A 21,308-nucleotide genomic window follows, 5' to 3' on the forward strand; every position below is an offset into this window, starting at 1 on the left:
CAGTGACTTGGGAGTCCAGCACCTGGAGATGCTGTTGACCCCAGGGGCCTTGTAAACAGCGCAGGATGTCCTCTTCCTCCTGATGCTGCCCACACTGATGATAGCAGCAACCAAGTCAGGGGTAAGCCTGACCTTAGACTGCCCTGTTTGTCCACAACAGTGCACCTTTGCTCACCTCCTTAGGGAATGTCCTACCAGTGCGTGCCCACCCAGAGCCAATGCATTGTGGGTGTAGGGGTACCAATTAGTCAGGGCCGTCATCTTTGTACTCCAGACATCACTCTAAGGGCTTTAATTATTAGTCTCAGGCAAGGTGGTGTAGACCTGCCTCAGTACCAGTAGCATCATTGCAGCTCCCTGTCAGTTTGATGCCAGTCATGCAAAAATCTCCATCTGGACTCCATCGTATCAATATTGGTCGCTGCACCAGCATCACTGTCGACATCCAGGTTTTGGCTACATTCCCACTACTCTCTACATTACCAGTCAAGAAGAATTCAGTGTCAGTCACAAGGGTACCATCGCAAATCGCTGAACTCTGTTGCCAGCTACCAAATTTTAAGCACTGTGTGTTGCCACCCACCTAGAAATCCCAGTTGGTCAATTTTGATATGATCCCTTCTCTGCAACATGGCCTACCATTCCAATCCTCAGAGTCCAACCAGTAACCCTTACAGGCATGTCAAGGTCCTCCATTCTTGGCACTGGTCTTTCTAGTAGCACTGCCAAGGGACACAAACCTTCAGCTACAGCCTTCCATCTGTCAGAAGTGGAGGCCACTGTACCAGAGACCCCTTCCCACCCCTATACTTTGAATGAAGGAAGAAGGCCTGACAAATCAAATCACTGAGGAGAGAACTCCTGATGTACCAGCATGTTATCCTCAACCTGTTTCAGGCTTTCGTGGGGTGTCCACCAATAGTGCCCCAGTACAACATTAAAACTCACCAGGAGCCTTTGAGAGGGAGATCCTTGAAGCTGGGTCTAATAACTGAGGAGCTAGAGGAGCCCTCGGATACTTTCTTCAACATCCTCAGCTCAGCAGCCCCAGCTAGGATCGCACTGCCAATTCATGATGAGGTGACTAAGATCAGCAAGAACCTCTGACAGGCTTCTTCATCACTGCCTCCAATCTTAAAGTGGGTGGAGTGCAAATACTGTGTGCACATGAGTAGGTATGAATATCTGTGTACCCACCCAGCTCTGAACTCATTAGTGCAGTTAAGAAATGGGAAAGACAAGGCTAGCCAGGAGCTAGTCCCAAAAATGGAGGCAAAGAAACTGGACCTTTTTGGGAGAAAGGATTATTTTTCATTGAGCCCACAGTGAAGGGTGGTGAATCATCAGGCCTTCTTGTGCCAGGATGATTTTGACATTTGGAAATCTGTACCCAAATCCATTAATTCCCTCTCAGAATATCCCAGGAAGTCATTCCAAGCCATCCTGGAAGAAGTGATATACCTGGATATGATATACCTTGACTTCAATAAAGCTTTTGATACAGTCTCTCACAACAGTTTTGTCCATAAGTTAAGGAAGTATGGACTGGATACATGGACTATAAGATGGATAGAAAGCTGGCTTGATGCTCAGGCCCAACAGATAGTGGTCAATGGCTCAATATCTGGACGGTGATCAGTTTCAAGTGGAGTGCCCCAAGGGTTGGTTCTGGGGCCAGTGTTGTTCAACATCTTTATTAATGACCTGGATGAAGGCCTGGATTGCACCCTCAGCAAGTTCGCAGATAACACCAAGCTAGGAGGAAAGGTAGATATGTTGGAGGGTAGAGATAGGATCTAGAGTGACCTGAATAAATTGGTGGATTCGGCCAAAGGAAATCTGATGCGGTTCAACAAGGAGAAGTGTAGAGTCCTGCACTTGGGACGGAAGAGTCCCAAGCATTGTTAGAGGCTGGGGACCAACTGGCTAAGCAGTAGAATAGTGGAAAGGGACCTAGGGATTATAGTGGATGAAAGGCTGGGTACGAGCCAACAGTGTGCCCTTGCAGCCAAGCAGGCCAGTGGCCCTGAAGAAGTTCCCCCAGACCTTAGAGGCAAAGGGTTCTACTCACATTATTTTCTAATGCCAAAGGGGCCTGAGGCCCATCCTGGACCTGCAAGACCTCAAGAAGTTAAAGCTCAACATGATCTTCCTGGCCTGTCATCTCTTTGTTGGGTCCAGGAGACTGATATGCTGCCCTTTACTTGAAGAACTCAAAGTTCCATATAATAATCTTCCAAGGTCATAGATAGTGTCTGTGCTTTGTGGTGGTCTCTGTGCACTACCAATTTCCATTGCTTCCCTTCACCCTGACAGTGGCACTGAGAGTGTTTTCTGAAATGTATATCAGTAATGGCAGCTTACTTCAGGTATCAGGGTACCCTGATTTACTCTTTTGTTGACAACTACCTGGTCGCGGTTCACTCCAGGTCCAGAATGCCATCATGTTGCTAGTGGCCACCTACAGGGGTCTTGGTCTGTTGATTAAAAGAAGACAAATCAATGTTAGTCCCTGTACAAAGTTAGAGTTTATCAGGGCAGTCCTCAAGTCCATGAGGTCGAGAGCATTTCTGCCACACAAGAGATTTCAGACGATGGGGAACCTCATTGCTGGAGTCTTCACATTTCCCCTCACAATGGCCTGCATGTGCCTATGACTGCTGGGCAACATCACAATGTGTACATATATCATCTACCATATGAGGCTTCAGATGTGACTCCTCCAGCAGTGGCTGGCTATGATCTGTGCCACATCCAGAGATCACGTGGATAAGGTCATTTCCCTTCCCCCCCAAGGATATTGAACACATTGCAGTAGAGGATAGTTCTGGATGAAGACCCATTTGACAGCTTGCAGCCTTTGGTGTCATTGATATCTGACACCTCAAATCTTGAGTGGGAAACGCATGTAAGTGTGATATAGACACAAGGTACATGATCTACAGTAGAGATGGTGCATATAAACATCAAGGAGATCAGGATGGTTCATCTAGCCTTTACCATCTTCCTTCCACAATTATCCAGCTGAGTGGTTTTCATGTTGATGGATAACGTGGTGGTCTTGTTTAACATCAACAGGCAAGGGGGAACTCACTTGGAGGCTCTTGATCAAGTGGCACTCTGCTGATGGGACTTCTGCATCCAGCATGCAATCCATCTGGAGACTTATCAACTGACTGGCATCAGGAAGACATTGGCAGATCACCTCAGCAGGTCCCTGTGCTCTCACCATGAGAAATTTGTTGATGTATTCAGAAATGGCCCAGATGCTTTTCCAGATGTGGGGAACTCCCCTTGTGCATTCCAGCCATGCCTCCCTCAATCTCACATCATGCTGCATGGCTGAACCTGGAGGAGCAAGCCTGTTCCAGGGCGGTACAGCAGATCCTTTTGGAGAGTAGTAAACCCTCCTCTAGCACAGCTTTCCTGGCAAAGTGGATAAGGTTCTCACACTGGGTGCCTAAGATTAGCATCTCCCCAACACATTCTCCTCTGTAGTCTGTCCTGGAATATCTTCTCCTTTTGAAGAATGAGAACCTGTTCTTCTCTTCTGTCAAGGTTCATTTACCTATTATCTTGGCTTTACATCCTCTGATCGAAGGTACATCAGTGTTCTCACACAAGTTGTCGGTCAGGTTCTTCAAGGGTGTTGAAGGGCTCTTCTCTCCCATTAGGGATCCTGTCCCACAATGGATCTTCAGTCTGGTTCTCTCTAGGCTCACAGGTCCCTTGGACTCTTGTTCTCTGTCTCATCTATCATGAAAAAATTGCCTTCCTTTTGTGGTGATGTTGATCAGACAAGTGTCAGCAAAGCCCTGACCTTGGAACTGCTGTATACAATCTTCTTCAAGGTACATTTATGACCCCATCTTGACTTCCTGCTGAAGATCATGTCTTTCTTCCATATTAACCACACAAGACAAGTGAGGAGAGGCAGCTACATGCCCTGAATGTCCAATGTGTCTTGCCATTTTACCTGGAATGTACCAAACCCTTCATAGGTTGACATAACTCTTCATCACAACAGCAGACAGGATGAAGGGCTTCCCAGTCTCCTCTCAGAGGAGCTCCAGCTGGATCACTTCCTGCATCTGGAACTATTATGAGCTGATGCAGGTCCAACCACCATCTCTGGTAAAGGCTAACTCAGCGAGAGTGCAAGGCATCCTTGGCAACTTACCTGCCGTATGTACCCATTTGTGGAGCCACAACATTGTCTTTGGTTCACCCTTTCACTGCACACTATGCCATTACCCAGCAAAGCCAGAGATGATGCTTGGTTTGGCAGAGCTGTGTTATCAACTTGATGTCCAGAACTCCTAACCTCCTCTGTTGGTACTGCTCGGGGGTCACCAAACGTGCAGTGGACATGAACAAGTGCTCCAAAAAGAAAAGACAGTTACCTTTTTCATAACTGGTGTTCTTTGAGGTGCTTTGTTCATGTCCATTCCATGACTCACCTTCCTTTCCCCGCTGTCAGTATTTCCACCAGGAGGGAACTGAATGTGTAAGGGGAGTCAGCAACAGCTCTTATACCATGCCATACAGGTACCACATCATGGTTTTCCAGAGCTGGTCCCCTATGGATACGAATGAGGAAAAAATTTTCTGGCACTTTTGTATGTGGCAAACAAACTCCAAATATGGAACGTACACAAGCAAGACAGCCTGGAAGACACCTGTTATGGAGAAGGTAAATGTCTTTTCCTCTTTTTGATGCTGCCCATTGACTGAGTCTGGTACATGTGTAACTGGAGATTTATTCATTGCATATTGGTTTTCTCTAGGTGCCAGCTGTGGAAGTTCTGTAGGCTTTTGTAGCTCATCACTTGTTGAGCCTTCTGTAGCTTTATCATGGCAGCAGAATAAATTTCTATATTGTTAGCATGTTGTCTGATGCATATTGCAGAAATGGAGGGACTCAGACCTGTCAAAAGAGATGTTGATAATGCTTGTGAGAGAGACTGTGTTATTGGATCAGGCTGACTTTAGAGAAAACAAATAGACTAGAACATGTTATGTAAAATGTTGATAGTTACAGAAAAATGTTAACAAAACAAAAAAGCAGTCATGTAGCACTTTAAAGACTAACAAAATAATTTATTAGCTGTTGTGCTTTCAAGGGGCAGACCCACTTCTTCAGATCTGAAGATGGTGCTGTACTGGAAATAGAATGGTCTGCCCCATGAAAGCTCATCATCCCATAAATTATGTTAGTCTTTAAAGTGCTGCATGACCGCTTTTTTGTTTTGTTAAGATACAGACTAACATGGCTACCTCTCTGTTGCTAGAAAAATGTTAGACAATAAAGTATTAGATATGGTCTAGCTTTGGTGGAAATCCTGCATATAAGTGGACAGAAAAATTAATTACGATAACCTTAATGGCTTGTATGGCCTTAATTTTCTTGTACAATTGGTCAGGCGAGGGAGATCATTATTTTTCCTCCCTAAAAGTCTGAAGCAGTAAAGAGAGTAAAAAGAGCACGTTCATTTTGATAATGTGTATGAAAGACTTACTAAGTTTTGTCAGTGGCTTACAAGTTTTATCAATTAGATTTTATTGATAAGTTTTTCAGTAGGAAGTGGATTTTATTTGTTGCATTTCTGCTGAGTGAGATGAGACATGGAAGAGAGTGAGCAGTTGAATAAGTTGTTTTATGTTGTGTTGTTTTTATAGGAAGCCCTGAAGGAGTGTACGAATTTTTCTCTTCTGTCTTCTCTATGATCACATTTGGATGTTCAAAGTGGAACATATTGAATAAATTGTCTCTTGAAAGTCATTCAAGGGGAAACTTATAACTGCTTGAGGAAATAGATGCTGAAATCTGATAATTGTTATACCAATGTTGTGTGCTTTATTTGGCAAAAAGTGTTCTCTTCTTTGCTGATATGATACTTTGTAGGGCGATCTTTGATAAATTAATAGTGTGAGGCAGAGCTATGTAACGAACATCTAAAAATGGGGTAGTCACACATACAGACCTGTGGGGAAAATGTCCAGAGAGCTCTTTGGTCTATTGCAATAATTTAAAAGGCCAGATGGAGCAGATACCATTTTAAAATATTTCATATTTTTAGAACTATTTCCCCAAATTGTATCATATAGTATAGTGTTACCTGTTGAGATACTAAATGATTTAGGATGAACTTTCAAAACATCCCTGTACAACCTTTAGAAAAAAAGTTCCAGAACTATGGCCCTGCCATTAAAGAGCAAACAGAATGCTAGAAAAGATACAAAAAGCACACTCTGCTCTTCTGTGATGCTGCAGCATCTCAAGGAATCAAGAAAATTAAGAGTAAGGATGTCATCTTTCATATATATATATATATGTATCATCACAAACAGAAGTTGGTCCAATAAACTATATTATCTCAGTCACCTTGCCTTTCTCCCCAGACCACTGCAACGAATTATTAAAGACCAATAACCTATCCTTAATCAGGATGCCACACTCCAGAAGGCCCTGGGTGACATGCCTGTTCTCTCCTACAGACAACCTCCCAACCTTATGAGGATCCTCACTAACAGCCACAGTCTATACCCCAGGAATACCAGTCCTGGAACCTTTCCCTGCAACAAAGCCCGCTGCCAGCTTTGTCCACCTATCTTCTCTGGAAATACCATCCTTGGATCTAACCAGGTTACTCACAGAATCACGGGCACTTTCTTGTGCTCCTCAACTAACATCATATATGCCATCATGTGCCAACAATGCCCAGATGCTTTGTATATTGGACAAACTTCTAACTCCCTTAGACAAAGGGTCAATGGGCACAAAACAGACATCAAAACACTCCAGATCCACAAACCAGTTAGTCAACATTTTAATGGAATGGGGCATTCTATTAATGACCTAAAGGACTGCGTGTTACTGAAAAAGAACTTTTGCACCGTTCTTCAAAGGAAAGCAGCTGAGCTGGCTTTTATATTCAAATTCGGCACATTAACACATGGTTTAAACCGGGGCGGGAGCTTTCTGAGTCACTGTAGGGACTCGTCTGCATACTTGGCTTAATCTAATTCTTGACCTCCCCCCCACCCCTCCACTCTCTGATTTGCTCACCTTGATTATCTTTTTCTGATTTGTCCTCCTTGCTTACTGTTTTTGGTTCTCTGTGCCTTAAATATTGAGTCTGTTCTGGTCTGGCTATGGTCTGAAGAAGTGGGTCTGTCCCACAAAAGCTCACCTAATAAACTATTTTGCTAGTCTTTAAAGTGCTACTTGACTGCTTTTTGTTTTGATAGTGTATAGACTAGCACGGCTTCTGCTCTGTTACTACTCCCCATAATAGAGTGATGACTACAGTATGAAGAATTAAAATACTTTTCCTATAGCTGCACAATCTTTGTTTAATTTTCCCTCCCTTTGCAACAACTAAGTCTTACGTCTCCTTTCTCACTTTCACAGTGTAAGAGCTTTCATTTATCCTCCTCTCTCTCACCCTCAATCCAAGTACAAGACTTCTTCTCAGGAACGAGCCCAGGAGGATAGGGAGTGGTCTTCCTTTTTATAGCACAGTATCAAAAACAATAAACATTTCAGCAACTGTGATCCAATGTATTTTCCTTAAAAGCAAAACCTTTCAGTGGTCAGTTCAATAAAAGTAGACTAAGCAATTGCCTCAAATGGACATATATACAAGAGGAAAAATTAAGGGGACATGAGTTTGGTTTAACAATTTTTTTTTTGTAACTAAAAATTTTATTTGATTAGTAATGAAAAAGTATAATGTAAAATTTGCCTACACATGCTCAGGTTTTGAACTGCAGTTCTGCTACTACACACTTTAAATGCATTCATGCTGTTTTCATAAGGAGCTCCTAGAATCTCAAAGAAATAGCTTACGATCATGTTGACTATATTATAAGTTGTCTAAATGTATCCTCTTTTCATGTCATTAGATGATAAGAAAGAGAACAGATTTGCAGCTGAGCAAGATGAATATGGGTCAGATACAATGAGTGAAATAAATATTGTTGGACGAATTATCCTAAATCTTTGGAGAATGATGAGAAATGAGGTAAAGTAATATAAGTTAATATATTTTGAAAACTGTTTTGAGCTGTCATATTCCATCACTGTTTATCCTTTTCACTAGGTCCCTGTTGTAACTTCACTCCTGGGCAAGTTCCATTTTGTTAGTTGCTGTCTGTTTACCACCTGTACTTTCATCTGCAGAAATATATTCCTCTGTTTCTGTCATGGATAGTTATATTATTGTAGGGGACTGTTAAAACATTTCCTAGGATTTTATCTAGTGGGTACCTGCATTTCTGTGATAACGAATTCCTATTTGTAGTTCATAAATCCATTGCTAAAGTTTGTGAAGAGCTTTAGGAGTCTTCTGAGAGGAAAACATTGTATAAACAATAAAATAATTCTCAAATCTCTTGTGTTTTCTAGGTTACTCTGACTAACTACACATTTGAAAATGTGGGTTTTCATGTTCTTCATCAGCGTTTTCCTCTGTTTACCTCTCGAGTTTTGTCTGATTGGTTTGACCACAAGACCGATATCTACAGGTAATGTAATGGATCATCAGATCATTCAATGAGAATATTTGTTAGCAAGGTTATCAACTTACTGTGATATGGCTTCCTTATGTTGTTTCTAGGAAAAGTAAGACCACAATGTGAGCTGCAAGTTTGAAATATACGTATAGGTGCGGTGCACTGTATTGCTTACTGTAGAGTGCTTAATTTAGCATACAGTGTTTATTAAAAAACTTACAATGAACTATCTCTGCTAACCAGCTTTTATTCTTGTGCCATTACCTGAAGTACACTCTGGTCCTTTGAACAACCGTGTCCCTTTAATTCTCTAGCCTGGGGTGCCTTTTACACTGTTTTGTTTTAAGAATATCCATTTGTGATCTGTTCACACAGCCTTTAGCATACAGATTCACTCCCAGCTAAATGCTTGAGTGATCTGACCACTCATTCATGAATTGTATATAGGGCAACACCTGAAAATTCTTGATTCCAGCCCTGTTTTCCAAAAATCTGTTGTATAGTCCAGCACACTACTGAATATGTAAACTCAGAGTCCATGATTTCATCAAAGGAAAGTGATACATGCACCAGCCTTATTCCAAACAGAGTTTCCCACACACTTTAATCCAGATACGCTGGTTAGGCAATAGTAATAAGATATATAGAACGCAAGCTAGTATCTAACTTCAGAAGCTAAATAAAACTTAAAAGCAAAGGTTTTCTTCACCATACGCTACAGTAAACTTCACAGGCTGGATCTCCTTTCAGGTTAGGACTCCCCTACAAAAACCCCTTAGTTCAGTTCTTGGAGTGTCATTGAAGGCATGAGCTGAGATGGAGGATAGGCCATTTGTGTTCTGTGTGTCCTCCATTCTTATGCCCATCTCTTCTGGACATGAGTGTTTGTACTGCTGGCTTCGGGAAGCTTGGGCAGATATGGAGACTGCCTCTCAAATAAATATTTCCTCCCCATCCTGAGATGAGGTGATTTTGCCTGTGTGATTGTCCACAGCCAATAATTTTTAGAAATTTCAAGACTTCACAAAGAGAGTAGCTGACGCTTTTGGAATTCCTTTCAGAGAGGGCAAGGCGTCATATTTTACACTGCTGGGTAGACTCTACTCAGCAATGCTTTGTAGCTTGATGTTATCTAGATCCAGCTAAGATACTGTGGCAGACAGCTGCCACTATTTTTCCATCACAGAAATGGAAGGATAAGTATGTCCCCTAGAAATTCTGACATTTTTGTTCTCTCACCCTCCACTGTACTGTACGGATGGTTGATGTGGGTGAGTGGAGTCGGCCACACATCTCTGTCTACCCCATATGACAAGGAACAGAATTCATCAGCAACCCTGAAATTCAAGATCACAAATGATCAGACAGTCATGTTAAAAATTCTAGCAGACTCATTGCACATTCTACAAGAATATAGCAACCAATTCCAGTCTGTTGTCTTGGAGACCTAATTGGTAACTGGAACTTGTTTTCAACATATTTAAATGCTTCTGACACTGCTGCCTGATCCATATCTGTGGTTTCTGAGAGTCACAGAGACTCGTAGAGGACTTCCCCTTCTACAGTTATAAAGTGTTCTCAGAAACCACAGATGAGTCCTAGACCACACTAAATGACTGTATGGCTACTTTAGAGTCCCTGGGACTATATACCCCCTACAAATAAGAAAAGGTTTAGTGGGTCACAGACTACCCAGAGATCATGTCGTGCTCAGTTTTCTGAGTTCCATAGATCTAATGACAGCCCCCCCACACACACACCCTAAAGACATCAGTTTCCAAGAAAGAGCACCACCTTCCACAACCACTCACCTGTAACAATTCTGATGAATTGGCTAAGGGTTCAAATCTTCCAGAAGTTCTGGATTTATAGCTTTGCCCATTAGCCCAGTTTCCATACTTTGGAGTTTACCTTGCCTCTTTCCAAAATGCTTGGAAGAGGATAACTACAAATCACTAGTCACATTGGGATATACCATCCATTTTATCGAGAAGTCCTGTGGCACCTTACAGACTGACAGATTTTTTGGACCATAAGTGTTCGTGGGCAAAGACCCACTTCATCAGAGGTATCTGATGAAGTGGGACTTTGCCCACAAAAGCTTATGCTCCAAAAACCTGTTAGTCTGTAGGGTGCCCCGGGACTTCTAGTTGTTTTTGTGGATACAAACTAGCATGGATACCCCTCTGATACTTGCATCCATTTTATGTCACTCCCACCCTTTTCATCCCACCATCCCTTTTCAGGGACTCCTCTCAGGAGCTTTTATTGAGACAAGAATGTAATTCTCTCCTTTGACTAGCAGCAACAGAGATAACAACAAGAAGTCCTCTTATAGACTAACAGATATTTTGGAGCATAAGCTTTCATGGGCAAAGATCTGCTTCATCAGATGCATGAGTGGAGATGGGGTTTCAGAGGGTTATTTAAAGAGTGGGGTCCCAGTAAAAGGGAGGGCCAGAGCTGACAAGGTCTATTCAGTCAAGGTGGCAATGGCCCATTATCAGTCGTATGTGTCAAAAGAGGAAAAAACAAGTCAGATCGGACAGGAGGATGTGGTCCATTGTCAGAGTCTAATGGGGAGATATTAACACCCAGGGCAGAGAAGCTGCTTTTATAAGGGGCCAGCCACTCCCAGTCTCTGTTTAATCCTTGGTTGATGGAGTCAAATTTGCAAATAAATTGCAGCTCAGCCATTTCTCTCTCCATTTGATTTTTGAAATTTCTTTGTTTTAGGACTGCTACTTTTAAATCTGTTACTGAGTGTCCAGGGAGATTGAAGTGCTCTCCCACAGGTTTCTGTACATTACTGTTCATGATGTCTGATTTATGTCCATTTATTCTTGTACATAGAGACTGTCAAGTATGGCCAGTGTAAATTGCAATGTGGCATTGCTGGTACATGATGGCATATATTATATTAGTAGATGTGCAGGTAAAGGAGCCCCTGATGGTGTGGTTGATGTCAGGTCCTGTGATGATCTCACTGGTGTAGATGTGTGAGCAGAGTTGGCAGCGAGGTTTGCTGCAGGGATTGGTGCCAGGTTTCGAGTTACTGTGTTGTGATATGTAGTTGCTGGTGAGAATTTAAGGTTGGCAGGCTGTCTGTAGGTGAGGACGGGCCTGTGTCCCAAGGTCTGTGAGAGTGAAGGATCATTTTCCAGGATGGGTTGCAGATCACTGATGATGCATTGGAGAGGCCTTAGATAGGGGCTGTATGTGATGACCAGTGGTGTTCTCTTATTTTCCTCACGAGGCCTGTCTTGTAGCAGGTGGCTTCTGGGTTCCCATCTGGCTCTGTCAATCTGTTTCCTCACTTCCTTAGATGGGTATTGTAGTTCGAGGAGAGATTGGTAAAGGTCTTGTAGATGTTTGTCTCTGTCTGATGGATCAGAGCAAGTACGATTGTACCTTAGTGCCTGGCTATATACAATGGGTCATGTAATGTGCCCTGGATGGAAGCTGGAGGCACGTAGATAAGCATAGCGGTCTGTGGGTTTTTGGTATACGGCGATATTTATGTGACCATCACTTATCTGCACAGTCATGTCCAGGAAGTAGATCTCTTGTGTGGACTGGTCCAGGCTAAGGTTGATGGTGGGGTGAAAACTGTTGAAATCACGGTGGAACTCTTCAAGCGCCTCCTTCCCATGGGTCCAGATGATGATGATGTCATCAGTGTAGCGCAGGTAGAGGAGGGGCACTAGAGGATGAGAACTGAGAGAACATTGTTCCAGGTCAGCCATAAAAATGTTGGCATACTGTGAGGCCATGCGGGAGACCATAGCAGTGCCACTGATTTGAAGGTGTAAATTGTCCTCAAATCTGAAATAGTTGTGGGTGATGACAAAGTCACAGAGCTCTGCCACCATTTGTGCCTTCGTCTGATCAGGGATAAAGTTCCTAACAGCTTGGAGTCCATCTTCATGTGGAATATTGGTGTACAGGGTCTCTACATCCATGGTGGCCAGGATGGCGTTTTCAGGAAGGTCACCAATGGATTGTAGTTTCCTGAGGAAGTTGGTGGTATCTCGAAGAAAGCTGGGAGTGCTGGTAGCATAGGGTCTAAGTAGGGAGTCCACATATCCAGACAATCCTGTGGTGAGGGTGCCAATGCCTAAGATGATGGGGCATCCAGGATTCTTAGGTTTATGGACCTTGGGTAGCAGGTAGAATAAACCTGGTTTGGGTTCAAGGGGTGTGTCTGTGTAAATCTGTTCCTGTGTTTTTATAGGGAGGGTCTTAAGCAGATGCTGTAGTTTCTTTGTGTATTCCTCAGTGGGATCCTGGGACAGAGGCTTGTAGAATGTGGTATTGGAGAGTTGCCTGGCAGCCTCCTTTTGGTAGTCTGTCCTATTCATGATGACAACAGTGCCTCCTTTGTCAGCCTCTTGGAGGACAATGTCAGAGTTGTTTCTGAGGCTGTTAATGGTATTGCGTTCTGCACAGCTGAGGTTGTGGGGTAAGCAATGCCACTTTTCTACAACTTCTGCCTGTGCATGTTGGTGGAAGCATTCTATGTATGGGTCCAGTTTGTCATTTCGACCATGAGGAGGATTCCATGAGGAATTCTTTTTCTTGTACCGTAGGTGGAAGGGTACCTGTGGGTCAGTGCGCTGTTCCGTGTCATGTTGGAAGTAGTCCTTGATGGCAAAAGTAGGCTTCCAGATCACCACAGAACTGTATCAAGTTTGTGGGTGTGCTGGAGCAGAAAGAGAGTCTCCAAGAAAGGGCAGATTCTGCTGCTGGGCTGAGAATGTAGTTGGATAAATCAACAATATTGCTGGGTGAGTTAGGGATACCACTATTGTAGCCCCATGTGGAAAGTAGGAGTTTAGATAGTTTACAGTCCTTTTTCTTCTGTAGAGAAGAGAAATGTGCATTGCAAATCTCCTATCTTGTGTTAGTAAAGTCCAGCCATGTGGAGGTTTGTGTGGAAGATTGTGCCACACACACTCTAAGAAACTGAAGAACCACCTGATCAGGATCCTGTACAGCAAACAGGAAAACATCAAAAGAGAGCTCTCAAATCTGGAGACCCTCATAAATCAACAATCTCTCACTATAATCTGTGTAGTATGTTGATTTCAGTGGGTTTTTCACCGTCGGTCCTTTTGTATGATGTCCTTCTGTTTGTATTTGGAGAGGAAGATGATGTCTGTCTGTATCTGTGCAAGTTTTTTCATGAGGTTGATGGATTTCCATTCAGTACGGCTAAATGCAGTGCCTTGCATGGTGACAAGTATCAGAGAGGTAGCCGTGTTAGTCTGTATCTTCAAGAACAACAAGAAGTCCTGTGGCACCTTTATAGAATAAGATATTTTGGAGTATAAGCTTTCGTGGGCAAAGACCCGCTTCGGGAGCCCACCTCAAAACCTTCATAACTCAGGTCAGATGGACAATTCAAGAAACCAGTCTGTCATCAATGTGTTGGGGCTCAGATGCTTTTCTGAATATCCTACCCCTCAACAGAGCAAATCAGTCAGACTCACCATAGTTAATGTATTTTATCAGACAGTGAGGAGCACCTTCACACTTCCTGTATGCTGAAGCCTTGAAACTATGGAATTGGTGCATACCTCATCAGATCTCGGTTTCATTGGTCAGTCTCCCAAGTTCAGAACACCACAGCCTATGTCCTCAGCAAACAGTTCTCACAGAACCGCAAATGAGAACTAGGCACTCGAGTTTTCCCTATCATATACCAAAAACGGGGACTGCCGGAGATGGATCTTTGCTACATCTAGGAACAGGAAGTGTCCTCCTTTCTGCTCAAAGGGAATTAGGGGTATGGGCCACCATTTCTCAGAACACACCTTTCTGCTATCTTGGAGGGGAAGGGCTTATTCGATGCATTTCTTCCAGCACTGCTGACACTGTGTGTAGTGAACAATATCATATGGGACAGAGACAGAGTTATCATTACACTGCGCATATCGGTGTGTCCAACTCTTGTTCAAGTGTCCAATCATTTCTTGTTTGCTGTTACGTGATGCAGATTGTGTGCTATATCCCATCCTAGTGATTCTCTGCCTGAAGATGTGGCTTCTCAGAGGTTCACAGAGTTAGGTTCCTCTTGCCCTCCAGAAGTATGACAGGGGTTGCTGAATGGTAGACAGACATCAATCACGCTATTTAACTTCAGAAATTGAAAGATTCGTCAATTGGTGTCATCGGTGCTACCTCATCCCTGATTTAGTGCCACTTTTAGTCGCTCTGTTGGATGTAAAGACATTGGGATTATCGTTGAGTTCAATTAAAGTTAGTTTGGTTGCAATGTCATCGTTTCATCCTTTGGGAGAAGGATTCTCTGTGTTTGCTCATTTATTCTCATCTCATCTCTTCTCTACAGATTAGAAACCCTATCCTGACCAGGGATTTCAACCTGACATTTGATTACTTTCTAAAACAGACATTTTAATTTGTTCTCTCTTACATTTATCTGTGCAACCTGTCTTTTTTAGTATCCATCATGTTTGCCCACAGGACCAGGGAAATCAGAGCCTTCTTGGCAGATCCGCCATATATCGGTATTTTTCCTGAAGCCACATAGTTATCTACAGAAATCCTGTTTACATGCCCTGGCTGTTAGAATTGCGTTGGCCTTTTATTTAGATAGGACTAAACAATTGAGGAAGTGCCCTTGGCTCTTTGCTTCATTCATGGATCCATGGGGTCCTCGAGCTCTACTCAGATATTAAGCTGGTTACTGACTATTATCACTTGTTATGATGCTACAGGCATTCATTGCTGCAGGCAACATTTACGTCACTGAAAAATGTACCAGTACCTGACATATTTACCTCTAAGTGGGCTTCAGTACACTGTGCGATCCTATGAGTGCTCTGCAACATACCCTATTTCCACTCTGCTTTAGACTCTTCCTTAAGAGAGATTTGGGGGGAAAAGGCACTGAGGGTGGTTCAGCCCCACACACCCTCATATAGCCTCAGTTTCTTGGATATAGAGGCATAAGATGCATGCCAGGGTAAGACAGATGCTGCCAACTTGAATTCTCCACTCAAGAGCTTGAAAGGTGCATGCATACCTGTGATAGATCACTAATACAGGTACACAACTTGAATTGCAATTACTGCACAAAGTGTGTAACCACTTCTTAATATTATTTAGGGTACTGATTTGAATGTATTCCTTGACATACATATCATGCTTTCTTTAAAACTTAACTACATTTTGGTTGGGCAAGAAATAGAAAGCTTTATTGTAGATTGTAAATTAAATTGACACTGTAAACTTGTAGAGTTACTTTTAAACTACATGGTGCTTGTTAAAATATAATATTAGTTTGACGTCCAGACTTCCCAGTTGTGTCAGGGCCTCGAAAACAAAGGTGGTGATAATTAGGTTAGCTATGTTTACTGCCTCTTGATTTCTTTTCTCTTGACAAAACACGTGCATTTATCCAGGCAAAATCTAAAATTCTTCTCTCAGGGCAAAAGGAAATATATAATGTGCATATATAATTTTTAAAAAATGTACCTACTTTTAGAGAACATGAGATTGTCTTTATAGCAGCAACTTGCAAAACCAAAATCTATGGAAGCCTTAAAATTCATAGGAGCAAGTTGGTGTGCTGCATGATTTTGAAAAAAAATAGTATAAATGTCTTATGTGAAACAAGGGAACATGATTCCCATCTGTAACACACACTCATATACATTTTTAAGTTAAACAGCAATGATTGTATATAATCATTATTTCTTAGTTCCCTGCTGTTTGTAAACTAGGTGTTTGTTTTCACAGATGGAAAATGGTAGATTACTACATTAGCCATGTACGTGGGAATCTCCAAATGTTGGAACAACTGGACTTGATTGGTAGAACCAGTGAAATGGCAAGACTTTTTGGAATTCAGTTCTTGCATGTATTAACAAGAGGTTCACAGGTAAGTTTGAACTTTCCTGACACCTTTGAGAAGGAAAATATTATGCATAATGCTTGTGTGACTTCTGTATACTTATCTTCAGTTGTGGATTGTTAGTTAAATACAGAAGGTTATGCAGTGCATTACAGTGGTTGAAATATTAAACTAAAGAACAGAAATTCAAAAGCAGCACTAAGTGGGCCACACTGAACATAAAGTTTTATAGACCGGGGTATGCAAACTGGGGAGCGCAATGCTTTGGGGGAGGGGCGCAGCGCGAATGGCACTCCCACACACACACACGCACAGCCTCAAAACTTCAGAGACACTGATAGGACAGGGAGGACTGATAACAGATACTGCTTAGAGACAGTTCTACTGTTAGGCACCAATAGGTGCTACACTATCTATAAATGTGACTGCAGAGCCATCCTGTTTGTTGCTTTTGCACAGCTGTCTTTAAACCTAAGAAAAATAAACCACATCAGGAGTGGCCATAACCACGTGTATATTATGTATTGGTTTGGGCATTCATTTTGCAGCTAACATATATACATCAAAAGTACAGAGTTTTCTGTTCTTATCCCTAGAAGATATGGAAACATAAGAAACAATGCCAACATATGATAGAAAAGCATACATTTAATTGTATTCTATTGGAAAACTTGCTATCTCTGGTTTAAGGGCAGCACAGATCATCTGCATATTCATATAGATATAATACTTAGCATGTATGTTTCATTTCAGCAATATTAACTATAGTTGTTCCACATATTAAATTTTGTTTTGCAGTATCGTGTGGAGTCCATGATGCTGCGGATTGCTAAACCAATGAATTATATCCCTGTGACTCCTAGTGTACAGCAGCGAGCTCAAATGAGAGCCCCACAGTGTATTCCTCTGATAATGGAACCAGAGTCCCGCTTCTACAGTAACGCTGTTCTTGTACTAGATTTCCAGTCACTATACCCTTCCATTGTGATAGCATATAATTACTGTTTTTCAACCTGCCTTGGACATATTGAGAACTTAGGAAAGTAAGTTATTTTTCTTGCTTATATAAATGTTGATCCTGCAAGAGATTGAGCATCTTTTGTAAGGTGCTGAAACTCCTCATCTTCCATTTAAGATCATCAAAGTTGAGAGTGAATAGCGCCTCAAAGGGTTACAGTAAAAATAGTGCTAAGCTTTACCAATAATTTTTTTTAAATTATGCAATTATGAGCACTATGCTGTAACAGTTATTCTTTGAAAATTGGGCTCTGATGGTATTGGGGGAATCAGCTGGCAGATAGAATTTTGTTGGTCTCATCTCTACGTTGCCATAACCATAGGTATGTATGCATAAAATATAAAATTTGTGCCACCATACTTCACTGTAAGTCAAAGGTTTTATTTAGTGTGAGAAATTAAAAAGGTAATATCTAAAGTTAGACATTTTTCAGATGGAGCTAATATTCCTCCTTTTTATGTAGAGGATATGTGGTGATATATTAATTTAAAAGCAGTCATTTTCTTTACTAATATGTTACCAGTCCATATCTAAGGACTATTAATTATTCTGCACAGTATATTTTCATTCTTAAACCAAAATGGTTGATTATTTTTAAACTACTGCTTGTTTTAATTGTAAATGTTTTGTGGGACAGTAATTGGAAGACTTGGGCGATATTTAAAATGATGGCCAGGTGCGATATAAGATATCTCAGGTTTCTAATTTGAAATCTTAAACAATTTGTAGAAAGATTACATAGATTATTTCAATAAAGTACAGGCAATGTCTGGAGGAATTTAGGTCAAGATCATATGCCTATAAGAAATTGGCCCCAGGGTGTCATGGGAACAAATTAATAAATTAGTTTCGGTGTAGAATTTGAGCCTACATTGTGCCTTTGGTTTGAAAGAATGTCATTTGTAACTAAGGAACTTTAAGCGTGTGGGGGGGTAGCTCAGTGGTTTGAGCATTGGCCTGCTAAACCCAGGGTTGTGAGTTCAATCCGTTTGGAGGCCATTTAGGGCCTAGGAAAAATAGATGTCAGGGATGGTGCTTGGTCCTGCAAAGAGGGCAGGGGACTGGACTAGATGACCTCCCAAGGTCCCTTCCAGTTCTAGGAGATGTGTATGTCTAATTATTTAAGTTGGGGGTGTTAAAATGGTTGTTTAACTGTTTTAACTCTGGGCTCACTGTCTGGCCTGCTGCCTGCTCCTGCTGTGGCAGGGGGATCCTACCACTGGCCCCTCCACATCTGGGGCTGCCACTACTGGAGGTCAGCAGTGGGGGCCGACTACCCATTAAGTATACCACTCCTGCTTACCAGTGCGCTTAACATTTAACTGTTTTACTATCCCTGCTTAAAACTGCGGGAGGCTTGTACATAGTAATCTGTGACTGTCACCGTACCATTTAACTTGGTACTACCAACATTTTAGTGTAGGCTCATACTTCTGTTTGTTTCAAATGTAAATGGATTGATTGTTTTGTGTCCTAATTCAATTTTCTTCTTTACTAGATTTGATGAGTTTAAATTTGGCTGTACCTCCCTCAGAGTACCTCCTGACTTACTTTATCAGCTTCGGCATGACATCACTGTGTCACCCAATGGAGTGGCTTTTGTCAAGGTAATAAGTTTTCATTGCACAGTGTCAGACATTTTCACTTTTAATTTGTTGGTTAGTCCAAGATTAAACATACTGCTGGTTTAGTAACAGACAAGATATTTTTCTGTTTGTCAGTCTGTCGTTGGCAGTGTGATTGTGTGTTCAGGAAAATAAATATGATAGTTGCCATATTTTTACTTTTTACTGGGATTTCAGGAAAGGCTCATTTCCTGTAGTGTTGAAGTTATATTGCTGATCGTGCCATGCTGTTATTCAGTCATTTATTGATGCTACTTCTTAATAGTGGAATCACAGTTACGTTTGTATAACAGTTCTGCTGCTGCTCAAAAACGCCTGTGCTTTTAGAGATTAAGGTAATCAGTTTGAAGTCAACCATTCTTATTTGTAGTCCTAGATGGCTATAGATAATGTACACTTATGGCCTCAATGTGCTTCAGCTTGTCACCAAGAAAAATAATTAATGTAAAAATTTTAAGTTAAGTGGTAAGCATTCCAATGACTATTAAAGTTTTAAGAGTTTCTGACTATTTAAATGTGTGCACAAATAAATAAAGGTAGTTAAATATTCAAATCTCATCCCAATTAATACAATCTTTTAAATAAAAATGCAAGTGCACAATATCACATTGTCCACTGACAATTTTAAAAAATGAACACTGCCACAACAAACATTCCCTCCCTTTCAGATTATTAAGTGTATTGGCAAAGTCAGCCAAAGTATTGATGGCTGGAACACCTTACTATTAATGTATATTCATATCAAAAGCTAACTGTTAATTCCTGCTTTCTGTTTCATTTGGATTTTTTTAAACATTTTGTTTCTTTTTATTCATTTTTGGTAGCCTTCAGTAAGAAAGGGTGTGTTGCCAAGAATGTTGGAAGAAATCCTGAAGACTAGAATAATGGTGAAGCAGTCAATAAAGGCTTACAAGCATGATAAAGCTATCACTCGAATGCTCGAGGCGCGTCAGCTGGGTCTTAAACTGATAGCTAATGTCACATTTGGTTACACTGCTGCTAACTTTTCTGGACGAATGCCATGCATAGAGGTAAGGGGTGCAGGAGAAAATGGAAACGGGAGTTAGGAAAGACGCTGTTTATAAAGCAGCACCTGATAATGTAATTTCTTGAAACATACCTTTAATCTACATAATACCATATGTGCTGCTCTTAATTTTAAAGTATGCAAAAAACTCTTAGTTTTATTTGTGAGCTTAATATTTTGAAATCCATTTTGTAGTGATAAAACACTAAAAATTAATAGTTTCATAAGAATAGATTCGACTGGAGTTCAAATCATTGAAGTAGAGCAATTAAATGTAGCTATTTCAGGCCTCTCTCAAAACAGTGCAATCCAAAAACTAGAGTAAGTTGAAAGATTTAAGTACCAAGGAAGGAGGAGGCATGCGTAGAGTGCTCACAGAAGCTACAGTTTGAAGTACTGGGGTAAAAGTGTGCTAAGGACAATGTAAACAGGGATCAGGAGAAAACCGCACAGAAATGGCTATTCATTGTTTAATAATCTCCCAATGAAGTGGGGAAAGTCCCATCTCTTGAGTCATTTAAAACTAGGCTAGGCATCTGAGAATACATTGTGTGCAGTTGTTTATTTTGCACAATTACATTAATACAGAGGTGGATTCAGAGTGATTCTGATTTACATGGTGGTTGTTTTGAATGCAGCAGGAAAACATATATTTTCAGTATATCTTTATTTGCAGGTTGGGGATAGTATTGTCCATAAAGCCAGAGAGACCTTGGAGCGAGCTATAAAACTGGTGAATGATACAAAAAAGTGGGGAGCTCGGGTTGTATATGGTGATACTGACAGGTAATTAATAGCTGATTTTTCTGATGCTATGTTCTTCCTTTCCACATGAGGAAGCTATCACCATCATCTAGCTAACAGGTCTTCAGGTTCCCACCTACTGCTGTTAGAGCAGGATTGGTGAGTACACCCTCTTAAAAGGATCACAGCCCTGTTGATATAACTCCTAACTGGTGTAATGCAAACTATCCAGGCCTGAGCTTCTCCCTTTGAATCATGTGCCTTTGAGGTGCTTCTGTGATCTGAATCTAATGGTTACCCTCCATGAAGTATTCCCACTCTATTTTTAAATAAAACCAACTTGCACTGCATAATTAATTGTCCTATAATACAAGACTAAAATACAAATTAAGATGAGTCCTATTAGCTAGTACACACATTAAGCAGTAGGTTTTCTAACTGGTTTTCTATAAAGAAAAATTGGCCATAAATCTCTCAACATGCCCAAGTTCATTATGG

General features: G+C 41.4%; 1 protein-coding gene across 2 annotated transcripts in view; it reads left to right on the forward strand.

Annotated features, from left to right (window-relative positions):
• The window catches only part of REV3L (REV3 like, DNA directed polymerase zeta catalytic subunit), a 219,577-nt gene that overhangs the window by 172,997 nt on the left and 25,272 nt on the right, over positions 1–21,308 (forward strand). The window contains exons 20-26 of one of the 2 annotated variants that reach the window (XM_074990718.1): positions 7,909–8,027; positions 8,411–8,529; positions 16,282–16,423; positions 17,195–17,439; positions 18,913–19,021; positions 19,864–20,070; positions 20,743–20,852. In XM_074990718.1, the coding sequence (XP_074846819.1) occupies positions 7,909–8,027; positions 8,411–8,529; positions 16,282–16,423; positions 17,195–17,439; positions 18,913–19,021; positions 19,864–20,070; positions 20,743–20,852 (1,051 nt within the window). The remainder of the gene's footprint in view (positions 1–7,908; positions 8,028–8,410; positions 8,530–16,281; positions 16,424–17,194; positions 17,440–18,912; positions 19,022–19,863; positions 20,071–20,742; positions 20,853–21,308) is intronic. The other variant, XR_012645066.1, reaches the window with a different exon arrangement.

The sequence above is a fragment of the Carettochelys insculpta genome, chromosome 3, assembly GCF_033958435.1.
Source record: "Carettochelys insculpta isolate YL-2023 chromosome 3, ASM3395843v1, whole genome shotgun sequence".
Lineage (NCBI taxonomy): Eukaryota > Metazoa > Chordata > Testudines > Carettochelyidae > Carettochelys > Carettochelys insculpta.